Raw genomic sequence first — 21478 nt, 5'->3', positions numbered from 1 at the left:
GATGGAATGTAAGAAACTTTGCCTATCCAATACCAAGCAGTAAAAGGCAATATCCTTCCTATCTACGTATTGCAAAAGAGACCAAATCAAAAGGATACTACAAACTACCAAGGTTGTACAGTTCAACCTATACCACAGATACTGCAATAAAAAAACAGTTATTCAAGAATAGTGGTTAGCATTAACAATTCTGAATGACTTATAATGAAGTAAATCATCTATACTACAACACGATCAAATAAACACTACCCATCTTACAACCAATCCCCATGCTTGATCTTGCAAAATCATCATGCAAGCATTCATGACCTCAAAAAGGCTACATCTCTCCTTTACCCACCAACTCCGCCGTGATAGAGTAGAAACTTCTGTGTCTGAAATCAGTGGAAATTGCATCTTTGTAATAAGGGGTGGCTATAATCAACGTATTTCTCCCAAAGGGGCTTGTACTTTTCCATCCCAATCTTCAACCATGGTTTCGAGTTTCCGTTGTAGTGCAGCACAGCTCCTTTCTCTATCAAATGAGGATCAACATTTGTGTAGCCTAAACCCAGAATATGCCACGAGGGATCCAAAGGCTCTGTCAATCCGTAGAACGTCAACAATCCAGGTGGCAATGTGCCAAGTTTCCACAATGTTCGATCTACATTTCTTTCCTGCCAGTAGTGGTAGATACCAGTGACATTCCTCTTCCTCCACTGAACCAAATCAAAAACATTCATCCCAAACGCCCATCCACATGCATCAGGGTCAAAATGTGCTCTTATGAGAGGGTGAGAGTAATTCAGATATTTATGGTATCTGTGAAATGTCTCCATGCATGTCTCCACTGCTCCGTTAACATTACCATTCAAATCAATAGAGAACAGATCAGACACATCCTTCTGAACCACAACATCATCATCCAAAAACACCACCTTCTTCAGGGCAGGAAAAACTTCTGGAATATAAAACCTCAGATGATTAAGCATAGAAAGATATTTTGGGTTCCGAAACTTGATTGGTGTCCGGCCATCATCATTATTTCCAGAAAAATAATAACTTTGAGTTTCAGAGTCTTGGAGCTGCTTAAGTACGGGAACATAAGAAGCATTTAACCATGTAAAATCCGCAAATTTTTGAACATCAACGACCACTCCTCTGAAGCTGTTTATAGAAAACCAGGCCTTCATTGCAGCATAGTTGATTTCATCAGTTACGAGATGGAAGACAATCTTATCTGGACTTTTGGAATTTATAGAAGTTGAATTGACCACAACTGAAGTTGCTAGGATGTTGTCAGAGAAGACACAGAAATGATAGAGATTGTTATCCTTCAGTTTCATGTCTATTTGCTTTCTGTCCTTGGTTTTCCTCTGTAGATTTGAGTTTCTGAACCATTCACCAGTCAACTGAATACCAAGACAGTAAAGACTTTTTGGGACTTCTTCAGCAGCTATTTGTCCATATTTTGAACTTTTCTCACTCACAGAACTCATCTGTTCTTCCAGAGCTTGGATTTTGGCTTTCAGTCTCATGATCATGGTTGCACTATCATAATGGAGCTGCTGTGCTTGGTACAGTATTAGTGCCATATCGCGAATTGCATTTTCCGATTCTCTAATTGTCAAAGGAATTCGCCTGGTTGCAGCATTTGACAGTAGGATCTGTGAAATGCGAATCTGAGCACTTAATTCCCAAGCAAATTGAAGGTTGTTGCTTTCTTTGGCAATCACAACAAAAGCTTTTGCCAGAGCAATTTGGTCATTGAGTTGCCTGGAAACTGAGTTGGGATTCAACATTTCTTTGGTAATGTTAAGGCCTTCCATAAGTCTATCATTCCTGTATCTCTGCGGAAGGAAAACAAGCACATATTTTCTTAATTTTGCAAAAGAAAGTGGAAAAGCTAAAGGGAAAACGACGTATCTATCATTTCCTCCACAGCAGAAAAGAATCAAACAACGAATTGTCTTTTGACCAAATAAAAAGGAAATTCAATTTGTCTACCAAAATCTTGAAGGAGGATATTGGGGACACCATATAAAACCAGCTTCCTGGCATTCAGACCACATGATATGGTGTCATGATACATTACCAAAACAGAATGCTAGGATTCAGCCAGAGTTTTTATTATTTGTACTTTATGACGACATCTAAACTAAGTGTTCCTTGACCTTGTGATGACAATAAAATTTCTAGATTTTTTCTTTGATTTTAACGTAATCAACTCCACAAATTTCACAAGGATCCACAATATGAGCATACTAGTCTGAAATTTTGATACACTCAAAAAGACAATCCGCCAAGCACATCCATATCATTCGACAAGCATTAAATCTCTGTACTGCCTTTCAAAAACATTAACTATTTTTAGGCTTCTCTAGGGTGTACCATATTTCAAGATCCATGATGCAAGCAAGTTCAGTCAAATGGCCCTGGAATCCCTTACACAAATCAAAATTGCTTTGAGTACTCTTCTGGTATACTCCCTTGTCACATTCCACATAATAGATAATGAAAGTAACAGGTTTTTTTCTTTTTTTCCCCTCCCAATAGATCTTGTGCACTCAACTCCTATTACATGAAAAGGGGAGTCAACACTTTCAATGAAAGTTTTGGGAATAATAAGATCATGTCAGATGACAACTAGATCAAAAGCCAAACCCCAAGTATACAAAATCAACTCCTTTCCCAAGTACAAAAGCAAAATACAATCGAATTCTAAAGCTTACATCTTTTTGTTGTATTAGCTCTCAAACTGACAAAAAAAACTCATTCCCATAAAACCAATCAACTGTTCCATTCACAACCCAATTCAGCCTTTTCTACCTCACCTCCCAAGTCACTCAAAAACACAATATGTACAACTCCAATTCCCTCTTTATTCCTACATTTTCTAAGGAGCACCCAACTAAACCAAAAACGAAAAAAAAAAAACAAAAAAACAAAGGGTAGAGAAGTATATACCGTGGGAATGACAGGCCCGGACTCCATCTGATTTCCTCTGCTCAAAGTGAAAATGAAGAGCAAAACCGCAAACCCACACAGTACCCACCACAAGGCATTGGGAAACCGCCTCCTCAGGGGCCTCCGAAAGTCCACGGCTCTCCTCCTCATTATTCTCTACCAGTTCCAAATCTGAAGGGCCAATACGGAACCCGTTTGTTTCCCGAGAAAGTTGCAGCCTTTTAGACAGTCGTATATCAGAGATCGCCAAGGTGGATTAAATTCGAGTGATTGGATCTTACGGCACAATACTTTTCCAGGGCTGAGACTTGAGATTTGAGATCATAATTGGGATTGAAATTTAGGGTTATGAGGGTTGAATAACTTGAATTGGGTTGGGTTTTGGATTGACGAAGATTTAGCAAACACTGGGAGGGGAAATTTGGCAAAGAGAAAGAAGGAAGAAGAAGCTTGTCTTCTCAGTCTTTTTTTGGGTCTGAATTGTCTTCTCAGTCTTTCTTCACTAGACAGACAACAACAGTTGGGAGTTTGTGTGTGATTGTGTGGAGTCAGAGTGGTGTGGGCTCATCTCTTTTGTCCAAGTTCTGATAATAATTCTCTTTCTTAATTTTTATTATTTTAAATTTATTTGTTCATTGGGCATGCGCATGACTATATGTCTATGAGATTCAGATGAAAATAACAGCAAAGTTTTAGAATAATTAATTCAATTGCTGGGGTCGTTTTCATTTGATCTTGTGGCTTCTCTTAATAATGTGGGGTTTTTTTTTTAATTCGTCACATTCAGATTTCTGACATTCACATATACTAAACAATTCTACCGAGCGTAAGAGCAATTCCACCCATTTGCTCTTAGCCATGGCAAGGGGGAGCTAGGGCAGCCACTATTCACGTGAATAGTAGTTGCCCTTGCAAATAGTATTTTGTGTTTTCACCCGTTGCCATGGCTAAGGGCAATTACTATTCATTTTTTTGTTTTTTTCACAAATTTTTTTACCTTAATAATTAATTTGGACAAAATTTTTTAAAAAGATTTTTGGTGTGGAAAGTGAAAAATATGACTAAGTATTTATTTAAAAAAAATTTGAAATTTTTTTCCATTTTTTATAAAAAAATTTGTTGCTGACGTCAGCAACCCTCGTTTTGGACCTCGGGCTGAACTGGCTTTCGGGCCAGCCCGACTTGCTGGGACCCACTCCCTGCCCGGGCCTGGGTTTTCCGTTGAAACACCATTTTTTCTTTCCCCCCCCAGCCCGTGTCCCAACTCCTCGCTGGAGCTGCTCTAATGTGGAAGATTTTTCTAGAACGTCAATTATATTTGATGCAAACGCATTTGTAGCCGTTAGATTAACATGTTCATGATAAATTCAGAAAGACAGGCCAGTGGCCTACTACTAACAGCATCGATATTGTCCCCAACTTAACCACTTACAAAGCCCAGTAGGTGTGAGGTTTTATCACAAAAAACCTCTGTGATATTAGTAGTGGGGCCATTTATTGTATTTTATTTAGTCAAGTTTCCGAGGTGGGACTTTAAATTCTTCAACATGCCCTCTCACGTGGGACCACCACATAGTGGGCCACACAGAGTCAAGTCCATATCGGAGTCAAACATTCAAGTTCAACACGTGAACATCACGTATTGGGTAAGAGGTATCGGTAAACATTCAAGGCCAATATGTGAACATCACATATTGGGTGAGGGTAATGGCCCAATTCAGGCCCAATCAATTAACCCGCTCTAATACTATGTTAAGATTTCAAAAGGACGGATCCTTGACCCACCACTAGCAACACCGATATTATCTCCAACTTAACTACCTACAAAGCCAGCTGGTATGAAGTTTTATCACAAAAAAATCAGTGATATTAATAGTGGAACCATTCATTATATGTTGTATCTTATTTAGTCAAATTTCAATGTGGGACTTTAGGGGTCGTTTGGTACGGCGGACTGTCATGGACTGGACTAAATCCTGGGACTGTCTTGGATTAGCTCGGATTGGACTAAGCTGGATTAAGTACTGACCTACGTTTGGTGCTGCGTCGGACTAAGAAGCTGGATTGTAAAAATAGTGAAGACCTATGTTTGGTGCTGTGTCGGACTAAAAAATAATTCTTGTAATATTTAAATTTAATTTGAAATTTTGACCTAAAAATAAATAAATGCTACAAAGAAACACAATTCAAAGATTTAAAACAATAAAACAAATAAAATTATGATTGTTTATGAAGAATAAAATTTTGATATTTTTTTTTTTTGGCTTCTCAAGATTTATCTTAGTTGCTCCTTAGCCTTGCCCCAAGACTACTACAAATCTTCTATTTTTTGTTGGTCGAAACATTACTAAGGAGCTAAACTCACTCTATATAATTCTACGTCTTTCATGGAAGACCAAGTAAAAAATAATTTAAAATATATATATATATATATATATATATATATGTGTGTGTATAATTTTTGTATATTTGACTTTTGACTTTAAACTGAAAAATATAATTTAACAAGGTAATAATTGCTTGCGATAAAGAAAGCAACACATCATGAATTATTAAACTTGTTTCAATATAAAAAGAATATCAAGCATTTGTCAATTATTATAGTTTGATTTTCCAGCACATCATGAATTATTAAACTTGTTTCAATATAAAAAGAATATCAAGCATTTGTCAATTATTATAGTTTGATTTTCCAAATACAAATGTGGTCAAATGCAATATCAAAATAATTCTTGTAATATTTAAATTTAATTACGGATTTTGACCTAATAAATAAATAAATGTTAAAAATCCCAATTAAAAATTTAAAACAATAATAAAAAGAAAACAAATAAAATCCTAATATTTTTTAAAGAGAGGAGTCGGACTAGCGTGTTCTATTTAGGAACGTGCTATTTAGTGAACCACTTTTCGGGCTCACTATATTAGACGGGCGAGTGAGGCCTTTTTTTCACTATTGGACTATATAGTCTCATTTAAGTTAGTCCCGTCTGTTACCAAACATGGGTTTCGAGTGCTATTTAGCCTAGTCCAGTCCAGTCCAGTCCAGTGAAGCGTACCAAACATACCCTTATATTCTTCAACAGTTCACTTTTAAATGACGAAAAGATAAATATGAAAAGAATTGTATTTTTTTTAAATAAATTTTTTAATATAAACGATAATTTAAATTACAAGGAATGAAGATTTTTCACACACGCAAAAACATCAAACAAAGAAGTAGGTTGTGGAAATGAATTAAATGATAATTGAAGTTAGAAAATGATCTCTTGGAACATTCAACAGAAGTCTCAAATTCAAACATCCCTCTCCTCCCCTTGTCGATAAAAGAGAAGAAAGAAATCCATCGGATTTGTTAGGATTGACCTTCAATTTAAAAACATAATGTTGATAAAAATGTATAACCATTCGTCCCAAGCGCATAGCCAAGTCACACTGACTTATTCAAATGGAATTTTATTTCTTGTTTTTTTGACATGTTTTTCTTTTACAATACAAGAACCCAGAACAAATGTAATGAAAATAAGTAAACCAATAACTAGTACAGATGAAAATTGATCTTCTGCATAACCTTACATCTCTAAGCCAACAAAAAAAACTAAAACAACATACAACTCACAAGGGCGCCGGAATGACACCCTCTAGAAAGGTTTGTAGTAGCCTTCTACTTCAAAAAGAGTATGCGCTAAAGCAGGTGTGCTAAAGAATGGGAGTTTGACATACTTGCCACCAAGAGCACACCTTATACACTCCAACAAGATGAAGATGTACGCGAATGAGACAGCTGCCCAGTATTCTATGCCGAACGTCCCACTGAAGTGTATCAGCGGAAAAAAATTGCTCGAATGCTCTACCACTTGCAGTATCATTTCTAACAACATCGCCATCATTATATGGTACCTAAAGAAGTGAGGCCACTCTTTCTTCTTCACCACTCCATAATATGTAGGGAGGATATATATCATTGTGAACCAGTCAGGTAACCTCTTTATTGCTCCTGGGACATAATAAACCAAATCTCCAAATACTTCGTAGTGTTCTGTGAAGGGTTTAATGAAAAACCCAGTATCAGACGTCTGCAAAGCTATCAAGTAGGGGAGACATGCTAAAGTTCTCCACCACCAATCTGGCTTCTTTTCCATTTTTGGAAAAGGTATAGTGACGGAATTATTCTTTTTTGCTTGTGCCAATGTTGAAGATTTGCGTTGTCTAAGTAACACTGGTAGTTGGTGTGACTGACTGCCTCGTTCCCCCGTTAACAATGCGGATGATGTAGCAGAAAGGTGCAAGCTTGGCAATCCTGAAAATTATGAGTTCAGGATTATAAGAGCATAAAAACAATCTCAATGATGCTCCTATGCAAGTATGCATTTCATCTTCGTCCGTATAGAAAATGAGACTTTGTACATAACATATTGAATGAGCTCATCATAACACAAACAACAGATTAGTTTCAAATAAGCTTATGGGTTCTAAACCTCTTTTACTCTGAGACCAAGGATTGGCTAGATGCGATTGAAACAAGGAAGATGATTGACAAGATATTGGACATACCTGTGGAAGTCCAGCCATGCAGATTGTGATTAGGTTGTTGTAGATTTCTGCTGCTGGACAATATAGGGATTGTATTCAAGTTAGATTTGCATGCAACCCTGTTGGGCTTGTTGCGACTTTTGAGGCTCACATCCTTATACCTAGTTAAAGACCAATATAATGTATACTGATTAGCAAAAATACAGGAGCTGAGAAACAATCATCAAGCTGAAGCCCTCTTTTGTTTCTTCAATAGAATGCTGCTATTGATGAAGACACGAGCTGAGAAACAATCATGCTAATAATTCTTATAATTGTGTTTTAATAACCATCTAAGTGAAACACATGAGATAGAGAATCTATATCACTCAGACCCTTAGAAATAAGCTCCAATGGCGGAAAAAACAAAACCGTCCTATCTCTGTAATAATACTCAAGAGAAACAGAGCGTCACAGAATGTCTCTAACATTACAATGCAGTGAGCCCTTTATCCGTGTCTCCACCACCCTTTCTTTTGGCAATTACAGATTCAAGAAAACTGTTTTCAATTTTATGTAGAACCATGTAGGACATGGCCGTGCTCGTGGTAAGGGTACACACTTACTTGGCCACTCTGGTTGTTCTGAAAACACCCTCACCCTCTCATAAAAAAGCAAGCTATGTTTATTTCAGTACAACTAAAAGGAAATTGAGATAAATAATCATTGCCACCGAACACTTCGAAGATTTATATGCCTTATCTACGAAAGAACTTGATCCACCTACCAACCAACACTATACACTCTTCGATCACGACTCAAACTCATTGCCAGGTTAGAAGCTTAAAGAGTAACTCTACAAAAATCTTTATCCAAAACCAGAGCTACATAAACGATTTCCTAAATTCCCAATTTTTTCCTCTTACATTAGGATTCCGTTCCTAATGTCTGAAAATCCTAAAATCCGTTTCTTGCTAAAGCACTAAAATTTACAAATTTATAATAGTAATGAATACAAAAATAAAAATACAAAAAATACAAAATTGCCCAAGACCCAATTAACTCTTGACTGTTTCAAGGAATTAAGAAATCGAAAAGAAAAAAATGAACGAATCCACGAAAAAAAAAATTCAAAATTAAACTAAGAACAAAAACAGAAGTGGGTTCCTTATCTTTTCATATAAGATGGCGATCTGATTACCAAACAGGCTAATTTGTTTTCATTTTTTTTTTTCATTTCTCTGTATTTATTAGATCAATGGTAGCAATAACTATAAGGATCGAATACGTACCGAGAGGCAGCGGGTGAGGCAAGAACGCTAAGGCGGCACCCCAAGGTGGTTGCCATGGCTTGTTGAGATGTGTTCTGGTTTCGCGCACTGTTAAATACACGGCGCCGTCTGGGTTCCTTTGTACGCAAGTATTATAGGGCCCCACACTCCTATATAAAAATCACCTAGGCTAGCCGGAATTTTAATTTATTTTTAAGTGGGTGAGGGAGTATGGAGTTTATTTATTTTACCCAAAATAAGGTTTTTGTGTTATTTATTTTTAATTCAAGGATTGAAATGCAAATAGTTTAACTCTTATCGTACATATAAAAACAAATAATTACTAACCAAATTGGGTATGTATATGCGCATCCTCTAAACTTTCCGAAGGAGGTGGGATGGGTGAGTTGAACAATTTCCTTTAATCAGATTTTCTTTTCCTTTTTATGACAATTTCCTTTTCCTTTTTGGTTTGCCCTAAATTTCTATGTTTACAGAAGCTTTTCCATAGTGGTTTTTTTTATAATTAATAATGAAATATTTATAAAGCTATTTTTACAACGGTCACTCACAAACAAATTATGTTATTCAATGAGTTCGTACAACTAAGTATTGAACTCCCCAAAAATATATGTATCCTATCGCAATATTTATATTGATGTAAGTCGAATTTGAGGCATTTTCCTATTAAGGTGAAGACAACTACTACTAGACTGAAGATTCATAATATCTTTTTCTTAATTGACATAGGGCTCGTTTGGGGAAAAACACATTCTCCATATAATCATTTTAAGTGATTTTAAGTAATTTTGAAAAGAAGCACTTCCCATGTTCTTCTTCATAAACGAGCCCATATTGTATTATCTTAAATATGATCCAATGCAAGCACTCAGCAACTAATGTTTCTAATAATTAAGAGTAAACATGTTTCTAATAATTAAGCATTTTACTCGTATACAATGAAGATAAACAAGTTTGAGCATAATCCATGATTTGGACCGCTAATCTGGTGATTGCAACTTAATTTTATTCAATGTCAAAACTTACATAAACATTTTCGTTTAAACTTGTTGCAAATAGAATGTCTCCAACGTTAGAAAAAGGGGTAAGTACGCAAGATACAAAGAAAATATTGTCCCATTCGTAAATACGGCAAATAATGGACACTTTGGAAAATTCGAAATTTGAGTAAAAGAAACTTTGACATTCTCAACTCTTCTAGGATGTGTACGAAAGTATATTCAGAACTGTTCGAACTAAGACTAACGACAGTAAATAGATTAATAATTAAATACTGGACACAATCAGCTACTACGATCCTACTTTTATTAGTCTACGTCCCTCCCTAAGAAAATCAAAATGCTTTACATGAGAAACGGTGCGTTTCATCAAGTGATTGACCAAGAAGTCTTTAATGCAGGCGAGAGGAGCGAGGGATGCTTGCACGACTTAGACGCTTCTTCCGGTATCTCCATGCTACTTGAATTCTCTTTGCTGCAAGACCTCTCCAATAGGGTGATTCATACCTATCAAAAACAAAAATTACAATCAATCAAGTTTCACTTTCTTACCACAATGACCAAATTGCTTCATTACGATTAAAATCAGATTAGTATGCTTCCATGTTGCAAAATCGAAAACACGTGCCGTAGGAGATAAACAAGAGCAAAAAAAAAAAAAAAAGCTATGTTGGTTGAGATAGTAAGTAACCTTATGGCTCCTTGCACGCGTGCATTCCGTAAGAATCTTGCAAAACGACTGGTGAATTCTTCCAGGTCTGCAGCTCGAAGTGAAAATGCTTCTACGTTACTCAAGCACCTTACCATCCTGTTGCTCAACAATTTCCGACCAGGGATCCTGACTTTTTTTTTTTTTTCCATCCGCAAAACAACATGTTGAATAAGTATTTAGTTTATGTAATGAATTGGAGTAATTCAAACAAGTGAGCAGTTATCAAAGTAATACCATTGTTTACTGAAGGATGCTCTAGACACCATGTGAGAAGTTCTTCGCCGCAGACATCCCCTTCACATAAGGAAACAACAATCCCATCCTCCCCAATGCTCTCCACTCTTCCGCGCACAATAAATACCATCTTCTCGACCAGGCCTCCAGGATAAAAGATTTTGCTTCCTTTGATGTATGTCTTTTGTTTTAGTTTCTCACAAATTGCATCTAAGACAGGATCTTCTAGCAGGGCAAAAATCCGAACCTGCAATATTCTTTTAAGTTATGGGAACATGCATGCTGCATGGATGCTCTCTACACTTAACATCAGGAGGTATCACTCATAGTGCTTCTTTAACATATTGAGTTTTAGTTATGAAACGACTCTCTGTAGGTTCAACACTCAGCCTAAAAGATGCACTGCAGCATTTCAAAGCATAAGACACAGAACTAAGTAGTAAGCATACAATGGAGATCTTACTTTTTTCACAAATTTGAAGAGATGACGCCTTATATCTCTTTGAAGGTCTTCAGGCAAATTCTCCAAAAGCATTTCTTCATTTACACCTCTAGTTGCAGACCAATTATACCGTTCTGCTTGCCTTACTTGTCTACATGAGTTAAATTGCCAACAAATGCCAAATAACATTAGAGATAAAAGTTATTGAAGAACATGTTCATAAATATGTGCTTAGAGTCAGTACTGACATATACCTTCTCAGTTCTTCTGGTAAGTGGCGATAGCTCATCCACCGTTCAACATCACGGCGTCGCAACAACATCTCAAATCTCCTGAAAGAGGAAAAACACCCAAAATTGGGAAGAAAAAAGAGGAATGAAAGAAATTAGAAGGGCGCACACACACACACACACACACATATATATACATCAGAAAATTAAAGGAGAGTTTGAACTAAAATTTCAAGGCTGCAAAGTATATTGCCAAAAGATAAATACTGACAAATTTTCAGTTAGTGATCACATATAGTTACAAAACAACCATGCATAACATACTGCTCTGTTATTTTATACAGAGCTAGCCTACTCCAATATACAGGACGATTTTCTTTGTTGGTATAACAGTAGTCCTACTATTGTTAAAATGAGCAAAATTAATACGTAAGCATAGATGCTTACTTTCAGATACCTCTTTTTGTGAAAGAGGTTCATAATGGAAAAATGTGGTTATTAAGACAAATAGGATCAAACAGTTAAAATGCAGTGTGATCAATATACCCTACATCCCTTCAAGCAGCTTTGGCATGTAGAAGATTTAAGAAGCAGAAATGATAGTAGAAAATAGTACCTCCGTCCAAGAGATTGAAGAAAATTCTGCATATTTCCAATTAGAAGAGCAAAGAGCAAGAGACCCAGTCCAATAATTGCCATGGTAAAAAGGACTTCCCAAACAAAGTAGCTTGGAACTTGATTTCCTGCCAGAGTGCTGATTTGCTTCATAGAATCAAGTAGGAAGAAACCAATAAACCAATTAAATTAGCATTTGGTAAGATGTGAGGTACAAATAGAAATATATTGAGTACACAAATAGTCGAACATATCTTCAATACACACATTATAATTAAGATAAGATGTGAGGTACCTGGAATCCCCAAAACAATGAGTATACATAGCTAGTCACAGTATCTGCAGTAGTGAGCTTGACAGCTTTAGTGTAGATTCCATAGGAGAAACCGTCTTCATCAAAACAAGCATTAGCCCTCCCATTATTTTTCCAGTTATCCCACGCTGGCTCGGATGTAAAACTTCTACCAAACCCACAATCTATGAATCTCATGCACAAGTCATGGGGGATTTCAGAGGCATGGCAGGCATTTCGAAGACATTGATTAACCCTCTGGGACAAGAAAAATGAGTAAAAAGGAGATATTAAACATATAATGGAACACTTCATGCATGCAAGTTCAACACGCTGTATTTCGACACTTAATTGGCAAGATGCACAAACAAAATTATTATGGAGACAAGTTAGAATTAATGGGTCCATGAATAGATTTCTCTAGAAATTAGTAGCACATGGATGGATATCTAAGTTTTAATGAGAGATTCATGTCGACACATTGCTATCTTTCGAGGGAGTTATTAATTGCAAACTGTGGCAGCTAGTAAAAAAGGAAGAGCACCCTGTAAACGTTCAATCCAAGAAAATATCTTTGAGTGAAATACAATAATACTGTAAGCTTCAAGTTCCTTATGTACGTTTCTATTTAGTAGCTTTATATTGAAGATGTTATGACATAAGTTTTCTCTACTTCTGCTGCCTCATATACTTTCAACACTTTATTTTAGAGAATAAAATCTTCGCACACCTGTAAGCCAAAGAGGTACCAGCAGGAGCCGACAATGTGGCCAGCCAACATGAAAGTGAGAAGGTTTATTATAAAATTCGTCCATGCTGACTCAAATACGAAGCCATATGGAGATTGACCAGCAAGCAGAGGTAGAAACCTATACAACCTTGGAATGTACTGAAAAAGAACTGCCATACGTAGAAGATTCTTCGCATCATTTGCTCCAGATGATTGGATGTATTGTGGTAAAACTACAAAAATTATGATCTGAAAACAATTTAAATTCATTAACTCATAGCAACAAGAGTGTAGTAAGATGATTGAGAGCATTGAGCCTTACTTGAGGGAGTGGCAAAACAATAAATAAGTCAACCAGAAATTTTCCGTGGAGATAATTGAGAGCAATTCTCTTTGGTTGGTCCACTATCTCTCCTGCACCAACCACTCTAGACTCAGGAGCCACATAAGCCAACCTAAACTGCGAGAAGTCACTTTGGACATATCAGTCAAGACACTGAAATCAGATTGTAAACAATCTCGGAGAAAATTTCCAAACAATAAGCCTCGATCAATCTTGCACTAAAGCTACCAATTTAGTAACCAGCATATTCACAACAAGGACATTTCTAAAAGCGAGGTAAAACGGTTACCTGAAGAAGCATATTCAAAAAGTGAATAAAGTCAGTTATTGTTCTGAAAAACACCATTATGAAGGTCAAGTACCATTTGATACGTAGACACTTGTTATCCTGCATTTTAAGATTGTAAATACCCGACAAAATTAAAAGAGAACCGAATTAAAAAGTTAACAAAAACATTTGATATTATTCTAAATGAAAAGCCAATGAAGAACGATCTTTATAAAGTTTAATCAGTGGTTTTGTAGAAAAAGAAAAAGAAATGAGCTAAACCAATTCTGTAGAAGGAAGGAAAACAAACCTGTTCTGCATATAACACGAAGAAAAACAAAGGGTCTAGAAAAATTGCCACCAAACAAGCTATGACAAAGAATTTGTTCCACTGTCGTATGGCTTTAGTATGAGGATTCATGACTCCTGGAATATATTGATTTAGAAAAGAGATAGATCTTATAAACAAGCCTTTAGCATCACCGTAGAAAGCAATCTGGATCTGCAGAAAACCACAAATCACTAGACTGAACATGCATAGGTTTTTTCACAATAGTATTTAATAACATTCTACATAGTCAGATATACATAGCATAAGGACATTATCGTACAAAAGTAAAAATACCATATGCATCATTGTCATTTTCATACAAGTAGACATAAACAATTAAAGAATTAAACCTCACAATTTTCAAGTAGTACGCAGCTAATATAAGCACATACAAAAAGGCAGTTAAAACAAATTAACTCTGGTGTAAGAATAAAAGGGAAACAAAACCTTAGGATCAAAAAGCCTTGAAGCTTTGGGATTATCCTGCTTAGCAGATTTCAAACTCTGACATGTTGAGCAAATTGTGCAGTAAGGATCATTGCACATTCTAAACTGCTGGAATGGAACACACGCATGCATGAATGGACTTTTTATGTTACTTTGCAAGCAACTTGTAAGGTCTACAAGGTTGGTTTCAGTTTCCTTGGAATTCACAGGAATGGAATTTGACACATTCAGGGAAATGGATTCAAATTTCCGGAATTTAGAATCTGCATGTTCATCTGAGGATTTCGTAGCTAGCATTGGTGCTTCATCGTTCTCGAAAGCAGCCATTTGTGAGGAAGAAAACCTACAAAGCTAAACAAAATAAATTAAACAAGTGCACAATCTGAGACAATGTCCTTGAATGCAAAATCCCTAAATCTCCCTATGGAACAGCATCATAATCTGAGTTTATGCATTTTCCTCAAACCTCAGTTCTAATTTTACTTTCTGTGTGTGTGGATAGTCATTTTTTCTGTAATCTAATTTTGAAAACCAAAGAGACAAGAATTCAGACGAATGAAAATCAACTCAACACACTAAAATAATAAGAAATTTCTGTTGTAATTTCTCTGTTTCCACAAATAAAAAATTATAGTATCATAAGATGAAAATAAATTACCACACAGAAAAAAGGGTATTCAAAATAATTAATTAAAACAACTAATAAATTGCTAATAAACAAACCCAATAAAAGCTGAATTCTCTTGACTTGGGGTGGGGGTCACCTTTGTTGATGAAAACAGAACCAGGCTTTAGGGTTTGATGAGCCTGAACAATGCTCTGCTCAATTGAGGTTTTTTTATACTGCCCCACTCTTGACTGTGGAGTCCAGAGCCCGCAAAGCTGAGTTCTCTTGACATGTGATGCGAAGGCAAAAGAAAAGAAAACGGGTCATGTTACATATATTCACACCCAACCAAACCATCCTTTCATGAAAAGAAAGAAAAGGAAACAAACTGAGATGGAATCTTTCCGAAATTAATGAGATTACACCTATTTGGAGAAGGATCCAAAAGGGTTTTCGGTTCCAAAAATATATAATGTTTTAATTTCGTTTCGTTCACATTGCTATGTCCCATAAGTATGAAAATGGAAGAAATTCTAAACATTTATTTTGTTTCTCTGGAGGTTAGCTCTGGCTGTAGAGAAATTAGTGAGAACGCTGATATCCATGGGTTTTTGACGTCTTGGCACATTAAGAAATTCTTATCATTGTTCTTTCCTTCCTAATATGCGTCAAAATTGGAGTGTCATTATCATATCATATTTAAGTATTTTTCTCATAAAAATTTGAAAATAATATTGAGAGGAAAAGTTAATATAAGTTGTACCTTTTTTTTGTTTTTTTTACAAAGATAAAAATTAGAGGAGCTTTGTTATCTTATCACCAATCAAACTATTGTATTCCATTATAGCTATAAAAAAAACGCAGTAATTGTTTTCACATAAAGATATGACTAGAACATTTTATAGTTAATTAGAATTATACAATTAGTTTTTACACTTACGATCCTGGGGACCGGGAGAGGGGGTGTTCTTATACGAACAAGGTTCCTTCTCTCACCTGTGAAGTAGTATGACGATTGAATCCTTATGTGTAGAGAGGCTCATCTAATCCTTTAGGAAAGAATCTAACTTTTGTACTTGTTGCTTCCTCACTTCAATAAAATACTATCGCTTATGATTATAAAAAAAATAAATAGAATTACACAACTTTCAAAAAGTAATCTTTGATTTAATTCCTTTTCTGTTGCAACTTTCACATAAAGCGATTTCAATTGGGCAAATAACTAGCTATAATTATTACCTATGCAGATTTGGGTGAAGCCTACACGCAGGAAGCAGAGAGCTTTTGTGGAACTGCGTTTCCTGGTTGAGTTGAACAATGGAAAGATAATGTTCACAAAAAAAAAAGATAAAAAGATAAAGATTTTGGTTGTTTTATTACTCCTCCATATGAAAAGAAAAATGTACGTATACAATTGTATTTGAATATATTTAAGAAAGCCAACAGGGTATAACCTCATGGAAAAAGGTATTAACTTGAAGATTACGAATCCTCATGACACATTGACAGTGTGTGAGAAAAACCCCATTCCCTTCCTAACTTTGGCCACACAAAAAAAATTGTTCAAGAAAACCATTATAAAAAAAAAACATGTTAAGATTGTGATAATAATATTAGAGGAAGTTGTAGATTTTTTGTTGTTGTAAATAATTAACCTTTAATTTTTTATATATATAAATAAAAAGGAGTGACAATTCAAATTAGGTCCGTTCTATACCTGCGCTGTTATATTGTGATCGTGGAACACTATAGGAAACTTGTTTCTTGAGGGAAGACTTGTTCCTATCTAGCATAGGATTCGCAATATCTAGAGTTTTCTTTTTTCCTTGAGGATTTGTCAACTGTCTTTCTAATTATTATTGACCTTCTCCTCTAGATCTTCTCTGTTAAAACCACAGATATATTGATAAAGACTTGTTCTCTAAAGCCATTGATTGATCACTACGTGCTATAGTTTTGCATCACAGAGGGACTCTATGATGGCTAACAAAAGAAAAGGCGAAGGTTGCAGCAGCGCAGACATGAGTAAAAAGATGAAAACCCACGAACAAGATGATGTTCACAAAAACTCTATGATGGCTAAGAAAAGAAAATTTGCAGGTTGCAGCGGCTCAAACATAAATAAAAGGATAAAAAGCCATGAACTAGATGATGTTCAGAAAAACCAAGAGCTCCCCATGGATGTGGACACGTACACACCAGAATTACCTGACCTTGTTGTCAACCAAATCCTCCTCCTCCTCCCCACCAAGCTCGCTGTCCGGGCTAGTACTCTCTCCCGGCAATGGCAATGCCTTTGGTCTTCGCTCCCGGTCTTGAATTTCGATGAGGATCTGCAGCTCTACGATTCTCAGTATGGCCCTGACAGGGCAATGTTCCGGAAGTACTTGCTCAGCTGTTTGAAGCGCCGCGAAAAGGACGAAGAAGAACATGACTTGGACACATTCAGGCTTAGCATGAGGTACTCTGGAGGTGCCAGTATGATAGATAAGTGGCTGAGTTTTGCTGTTGAGAGAAACGTTAAAGAGTTGGAGATCATCCTTATAAGAAAGTATGGGGACAGAAGCAAACCCTACTTCTTGCCGCAAACGATCCTCAACGCACAATCTTTAACCACTCTGAGATTAAATAATGTGAAAATAAAAGACAACCCTATGCCTATAAGCCTTCCTAGTTTGAAAAATATGGTCCTCAAGAACATGGATTTGGGTAACGTGGAATTTGTCCACTTAATTTCTGGGTGCCCTTCCCTTGAGGACTTGTCGTTAGATTCCTGTGGGTTAAGGTTCTGCAAAGTTTTGAGTTCAAGCCTCAAATCCTTGCAAATTGATAGGTGCCGAAAAGTGAGAATTGAAGTTGGAGCTGTGAATCTTGAATCTTTTAGATTCTGGGGTGATTCTTATACTGAAATGTACATGCACAGCAGCCTCAATATCGCGTCGTGTCGATCCCTTAGACATCTGGAGTTTTTTGATACATGCTTTGGAGGCCGATGGTTTCATGACGACCTCAGTTCAAGATTTCCCCTGCTTGAGAGTTTGGTGTTGTATAAATGCAGCAACTTTTGGTCAGATACCATCCACATCAATAATCAGATTCTGAAACGCCTTGCGTTTTCTGGACGCAACGGTTTTACCGTGAAAGTCAATATCAATACTCCAAATCTAGATGCTTTTGAGTTTAGTACTGGTTATTTGCCGAGTCATCAGTTAAATGTTCTGTTCTCCAACTTTTCTCTGAATGCTCCAAATTTGTTGAAGGCCGACGTCAACTTAAACTTGGAAGACAGATCTGGCAAAGAAGAAAATATCTTCGAAGACATAGATTTTCCTGCGTTAATAAACTTTCTCAGACATTTTGATTCCTCTGGAAGTTTAAGCCTAACCCTTAATGAAGCTGAGGTATTTATGCATACTGTTCGATTTTAATCACTTTTATATGTGTCAATCGATTTCTAACCTTTTTGTTGTTGTTGTTGTTGAATATGTTTCAGGCTCTTATCTTTCCAGAAGAAAGGAGAAATACATGTTCTCCACCACTACCTAGTCTCAGGCATCTTTGGGTAGCAGTAGATCCTTTAAAGAAGGTGAAAGATGATGTTTCTTCAAAGAAGGTGAAAGATGATGTCTCTTCAAAGAAGGTGAAAGATGATGTCTCTTCCAAGAAGGTGAAAGATGATGTCTTGAGCTTGAGGGATTCCTTGCAATGGATGGCACCAAGAGGGTATATTAACATGTTGATGGAAGAAGACAAGACAGTTAAATCATATTAATATTGTTAATAAGTTTTATCTTTAACCTTAATTTTTAACTGCCTGCTTTTTAATGCCAATTACTACTTATTGCTCCATGCTAAAACTCTGACTAATCTTCAGAGAGCCAGAGAATTAACCTTACTTCTGTCAAGAAAAATTAACCCTGCATGTTCTACTATGGCTAAGACTATGGAGCATATATTTTCTGCAAATATTGCTTTAAAAGTCCAAAATGGTATTTCTCTTTAGAATTCAAAGACCAGAGGATGATCAATCTTGTGATCAAAACTGGTCTATTTTTCATGTGTACAACACTAGGCCTGATTAGACTTAAGCATGGGACGGAGTTGCCTTAAGCATGGGACCAACACATAACTTGCAACAGAGTTCAATCCTCACGTGCCTATGCCCTCCCTGTTTCTTTCTTCTTCTTTTTTTGTTCAATACTAAATTTCATTTCAAGCCAAACAAGGCACAAAAGATACAAAAGAGAGGAGATAAACAGCCAACTAAGAAAGCCTATCAACTGAATACATAGTACCCAGCAAAGACAGACCTCCCACAAACAAGTTATCAAATAGGGGGGCATGGTAGCCCTTAAGACACTAACACCTGAACCAGAGACAGTGGTGGTCGTGAAGGAGAATAGGATAATGAGTTAGGATTAGGTTAGGTTTGGTTAGGTCTATAATTCGGTTCTCTCCAATATGACAATCCAATGTAAACAAAAGATAAAAGTTATCTCAAGAAGTGAAGGGAGAGTACGATAATGGGTTAGGATTATGTTAGGTCTATGGTTGAATTCTCTCCAATATGACCATCCAATGTAAACAAGAGAAAAAATTCATCTCAAGGGAAGGAGAGTAGGATAATGAGTTATGATTGGGTTAGGTTTATGGTTCGATTCACTCCAATATAACCCTACAATGTAAAAAAAAAAAGAGTTTATATTATAGATATTTCTCACCAAAAAAATAAAAAAAATTGCTTATATAGATGCTGTTGGTCCCCAAAGCCCAAACTAACATGGGCTCCTACCAGCCATCAAACTTCCAGCGCTTGCTTTCTCTCACCAAGCTCTTGACCTCTGACGTCAACCAAGGCCGTCATGACAAAGCCCTTGCTCTTTTCCACCACATGCAGGCCTCACTGGCCCTCCCTCTCGACGCCCATGTCTTCTCTCTTGTTCTCAAGTCCTGCTCTGCCATCCACCGCCCACAACTCGGCATCTCCATCCATGCCCATGTTGCCAAATCGTCAATCCTTCCAAGCCCATTTGTGGCTTCCGCTCTCGTTGACATGTACGGCAAATGCGTGTCACTCTCAGCGGCACGTAACTTGTTCGAAGAAATTCCTCAGAGGAACGTTGTTGTGTGGAATGCTATGATGTCGGTGTATACGCGTAATGGGAAGGTGTCTGATGCGTTGGGATTGTTTGAGGCTATGGATGTTGAACCAGACGTGTCAACATTCAATTCCATTATAGCCGGGTTGGCGGGATCCGATGATGGGTCGTTCAAGGCCGTCGAGTTCTATAGAAAAATGAGAGCTTGGGGATGGAAGCCGGATTTAATAACACTGCTTGCTCTGTTACGTGCTTGCGTTGGTGTTGCAGCTTTAAGGTTTATTAGGGAAATTCATGGCTATGATGTAAGGAATGAGATTGACTTTCATTCTCAATTGAGTAGCCTCCTGGTGGAGGCCTACGGGCGCTGTGGTTGTCTTGCTAATGCGCATAATCTGTTCCACTGCATGAAGAAAAAGGATGTAGTTGCATGGAGTAGTTTGATATCTGCGTATGCACTTCAAGGGGAGGCAAGAGCTGCATTGGACGTTTTCCGGGAGATGGAATTGGCAAAAGTAGAGCCCGATGAGATCACTTTCCTTGCGGTACTGAAAGCGTGTAGCCATGCTGAAGGATTAGCCGATGAAGCACTACATTATTTTAGTCGGATGCGTAAGGATTACGGTGTGCAAGCGAACAGCGATCACTATTCTTGTATAGTAGATGTTTTGAGCAGAGCAGGGAGGTTGAATGAGGCATATGAGGTCATAAGGCAAATGCCAGTGAAGGTGACTGCTAAAGCTTGGGGTGCTCTTCTTTCGGCATGTAGAACTTATGGAAACATGGAGCTTGCTGAGATTGCAGGGAAAGCTCTGTCCGAAATCGAGCCTGGTAATCCTGCCAATTATTTATTGTTGGCAAGGATGTATTCTAGCTTAGGGAGGCATGAGGAGGCTCAGAGAATGAGAAGGGAAATGAAGGAGAAGGGAGTGAAGGCACCTTCTGGCACTAGTTGGGTGGTGTATCAAGACTAATATTGTACATTAACTGTTGTGTCAGACTACTAAAAGCAAGCTTCACTTGTTCCATGTCATGTCACACAGAAAGAATTCAGTTTTGAGGTGTTTTTACCAATGCAGATCGTCCTCCATTTCATGACATACCAAACTAGCAATTTTAAGTTTTTACTGTCCAAAAATCCTTTTATTCAGAATTTGTCAAATTGGAAAAGGCTAAAAGTTAAGACGGGGGATGCTAAACTCAATTACACAATATCATGGATTGAAAAAACAAGCTAGGAAAACAATTGGGTTATAAAGTATTTTCTAGTTGCAAATCACAATCCAATGTTCACATTCAAAAGAAAAGAAAAATAAATTTATAATTCAAACTTTTGCACAAGGTCTTTGTGGGCTGGACCTAATAGTATGAAATTGCTGT

At 36.9% G+C, this 21478-nt stretch overlaps 5 protein-coding genes across 6 annotated transcripts; 2 read left to right on the top strand and 3 right to left on the bottom strand.

The window, feature by feature from the left end:
• Positions 1–139: 139 nt before the first annotated feature.
• On the bottom strand, positions 140–3515 carry GAUT10 (galacturonosyltransferase 10). Its single transcript, XM_021976657.2, has 2 exons — positions 2947–3515; positions 140–1829 (listed from the first exon to the last, which is right to left on the bottom strand). Exons 1-2 carry the CDS (start codon positions 3094–3096, stop codon positions 381–383), a joined length of 1599 nt encoding a protein of 532 aa, XP_021832349.1. The 5' UTR covers positions 3097–3515; the 3' UTR covers positions 140–380.
• A 2871-nt stretch (positions 3516–6386) lies between these two features.
• Positions 6387–8904, bottom strand: LOC110772199 (protein TIC 20-IV, chloroplastic-like). The gene is made up of 3 exons (XM_021976617.2): positions 8751–8904; positions 7501–7640; positions 6387–7246 (listed from the first exon to the last, which is right to left on the bottom strand). Exons 1-3 carry the CDS (start codon positions 8804–8806, stop codon positions 6588–6590), a joined length of 855 nt encoding a protein of 284 aa, XP_021832309.1. The 5' UTR covers positions 8807–8904; the 3' UTR covers positions 6387–6587.
• A 967-nt stretch (positions 8905–9871) lies between these two features.
• On the bottom strand, positions 9872–15543 carry LOC110772198 (putative cyclic nucleotide-gated ion channel 20, chloroplastic). Of its 2 annotated transcripts, none has more exons than XR_015834752.1 (13): positions 15157–15543; positions 14393–14735; positions 13925–14116; positions 13636–13734; positions 13326–13463; positions 13004–13252; positions 12277–12531; positions 11983–12128; positions 11391–11468; positions 11158–11287; positions 10695–10941; positions 10440–10586; positions 9872–10255 (listed from the first exon to the last, which is right to left on the bottom strand). XR_015834752.1 is itself a non-coding variant. In XM_021976614.2 (13 exons), exons 2-13 carry the CDS (start codon positions 14717–14719, stop codon positions 10141–10143), a joined length of 2127 nt encoding a protein of 708 aa, XP_021832306.2. In that variant the 5' UTR covers positions 14720–14735; positions 15157–15539; the 3' UTR covers positions 9873–10140. The 2 variants fall into 2 exon arrangements, 1 of the variants encoding a protein (XP_021832306.2); XM_021976614.2 differs by having other exon boundaries at positions 9873–10255; positions 10440–10590; positions 15157–15539.
• Positions 15544–17012: 1469 nt separating this feature from the next.
• On the top strand, positions 17013–18845 carry LOC110772228 (putative F-box/FBD/LRR-repeat protein At5g44960). Its single transcript, XM_021976650.2, has 2 exons — positions 17013–18400; positions 18493–18845. Exons 1-2 carry the CDS (start codon positions 17021–17023, stop codon positions 18769–18771), a joined length of 1659 nt encoding a protein of 552 aa, XP_021832342.1. The 5' UTR covers positions 17013–17020; the 3' UTR covers positions 18772–18845.
• Positions 18846–19727: 882 nt separating this feature from the next.
• On the top strand, positions 19728–21221 carry LOC110772246 (Tetratricopeptide repeat (TPR)-like superfamily protein). Its single transcript, XM_021976674.2, has one exon. It carries the CDS (start codon positions 19750–19752, stop codon positions 21070–21072), a length of 1323 nt encoding a protein of 440 aa, XP_021832366.2. The 5' UTR covers positions 19728–19749; the 3' UTR covers positions 21073–21221.
• The last annotated feature ends 257 nt before the right edge of the window (positions 21222–21478 follow it).

The sequence above is a fragment of the Prunus avium genome, chromosome 3, assembly GCF_965620075.1.
Source record: "Prunus avium chromosome 3, drPruAviu1.hap1.1, whole genome shotgun sequence".
NCBI classification, from domain to species: Eukaryota; Viridiplantae; Streptophyta; class Magnoliopsida; order Rosales; family Rosaceae; genus Prunus; species Prunus avium.
This window is presented reverse-complemented; position numbering and strand designations above follow the sequence as displayed.

Coding starts and splice junctions, on each gene's coding strand:
- GAUT10 (XM_021976657.2), bottom strand. CDS start 3,096: ATGAGGAGGAGAGCCGTGGACTTTCGGAGGCCCCTGAGGAGGCGGTTT. Junction 1,830..2,946: donor CCGGGCCTGTCATTCCCACG/GTATATACTTCT, acceptor TTCCTTCCGCAG/AGATACAGGAATGATAGACT.
- LOC110772199 (XM_021976617.2), bottom strand. CDS start 8,806: ATGGCAACCACCTTGGGGTGCCGCCTTAGCGTTCTTGCCTCACCCGCT. Junction 7,641..8,750: donor GCCTCACCCGCTGCCTCTCG/GTACGTATTCGA, acceptor GTCTTTAACTAG/GTATAAGGATGTGAGCCTCA. Junction 7,247..7,500: donor GCATGGCTGGACTTCCACAG/GTATGTCCAATA, acceptor CATAATTTTCAG/GATTGCCAAGCTTGCACCTT.
- LOC110772198 (XM_021976614.2), bottom strand. CDS start 14,719: ATGGCTGCTTTCGAGAACGATGAAGCACCAATGCTAGCTACGAAATCC. Junction 14,117..14,392: donor CAAGGCTTTTTGATCCTAAG/GTTTTGTTTCCC, acceptor GGTTTTCTGCAG/ATCCAGATTGCTTTCTACGG. Junction 10,942..11,157: donor TCTTCAAATTTGTGAAAAAA/GTAAGATCTCCA, acceptor AGAATATTGCAG/GTTCGGATTTTTGCCCTGCT.
- LOC110772228 (XM_021976650.2), top strand. CDS start 17,021: ATGAGTAAAAAGATGAAAACCCACGAACAAGATGATGTTCACAAAAAC. Junction 18,401..18,492: donor TAACCCTTAATGAAGCTGAG/GTATTTATGCAT, acceptor AATATGTTTCAG/GCTCTTATCTTTCCAGAAGA.
- LOC110772246 (XM_021976674.2), top strand. CDS start 19,750: ATGCTGTTGGTCCCCAAAGCCCAAACTAACATGGGCTCCTACCAGCCA.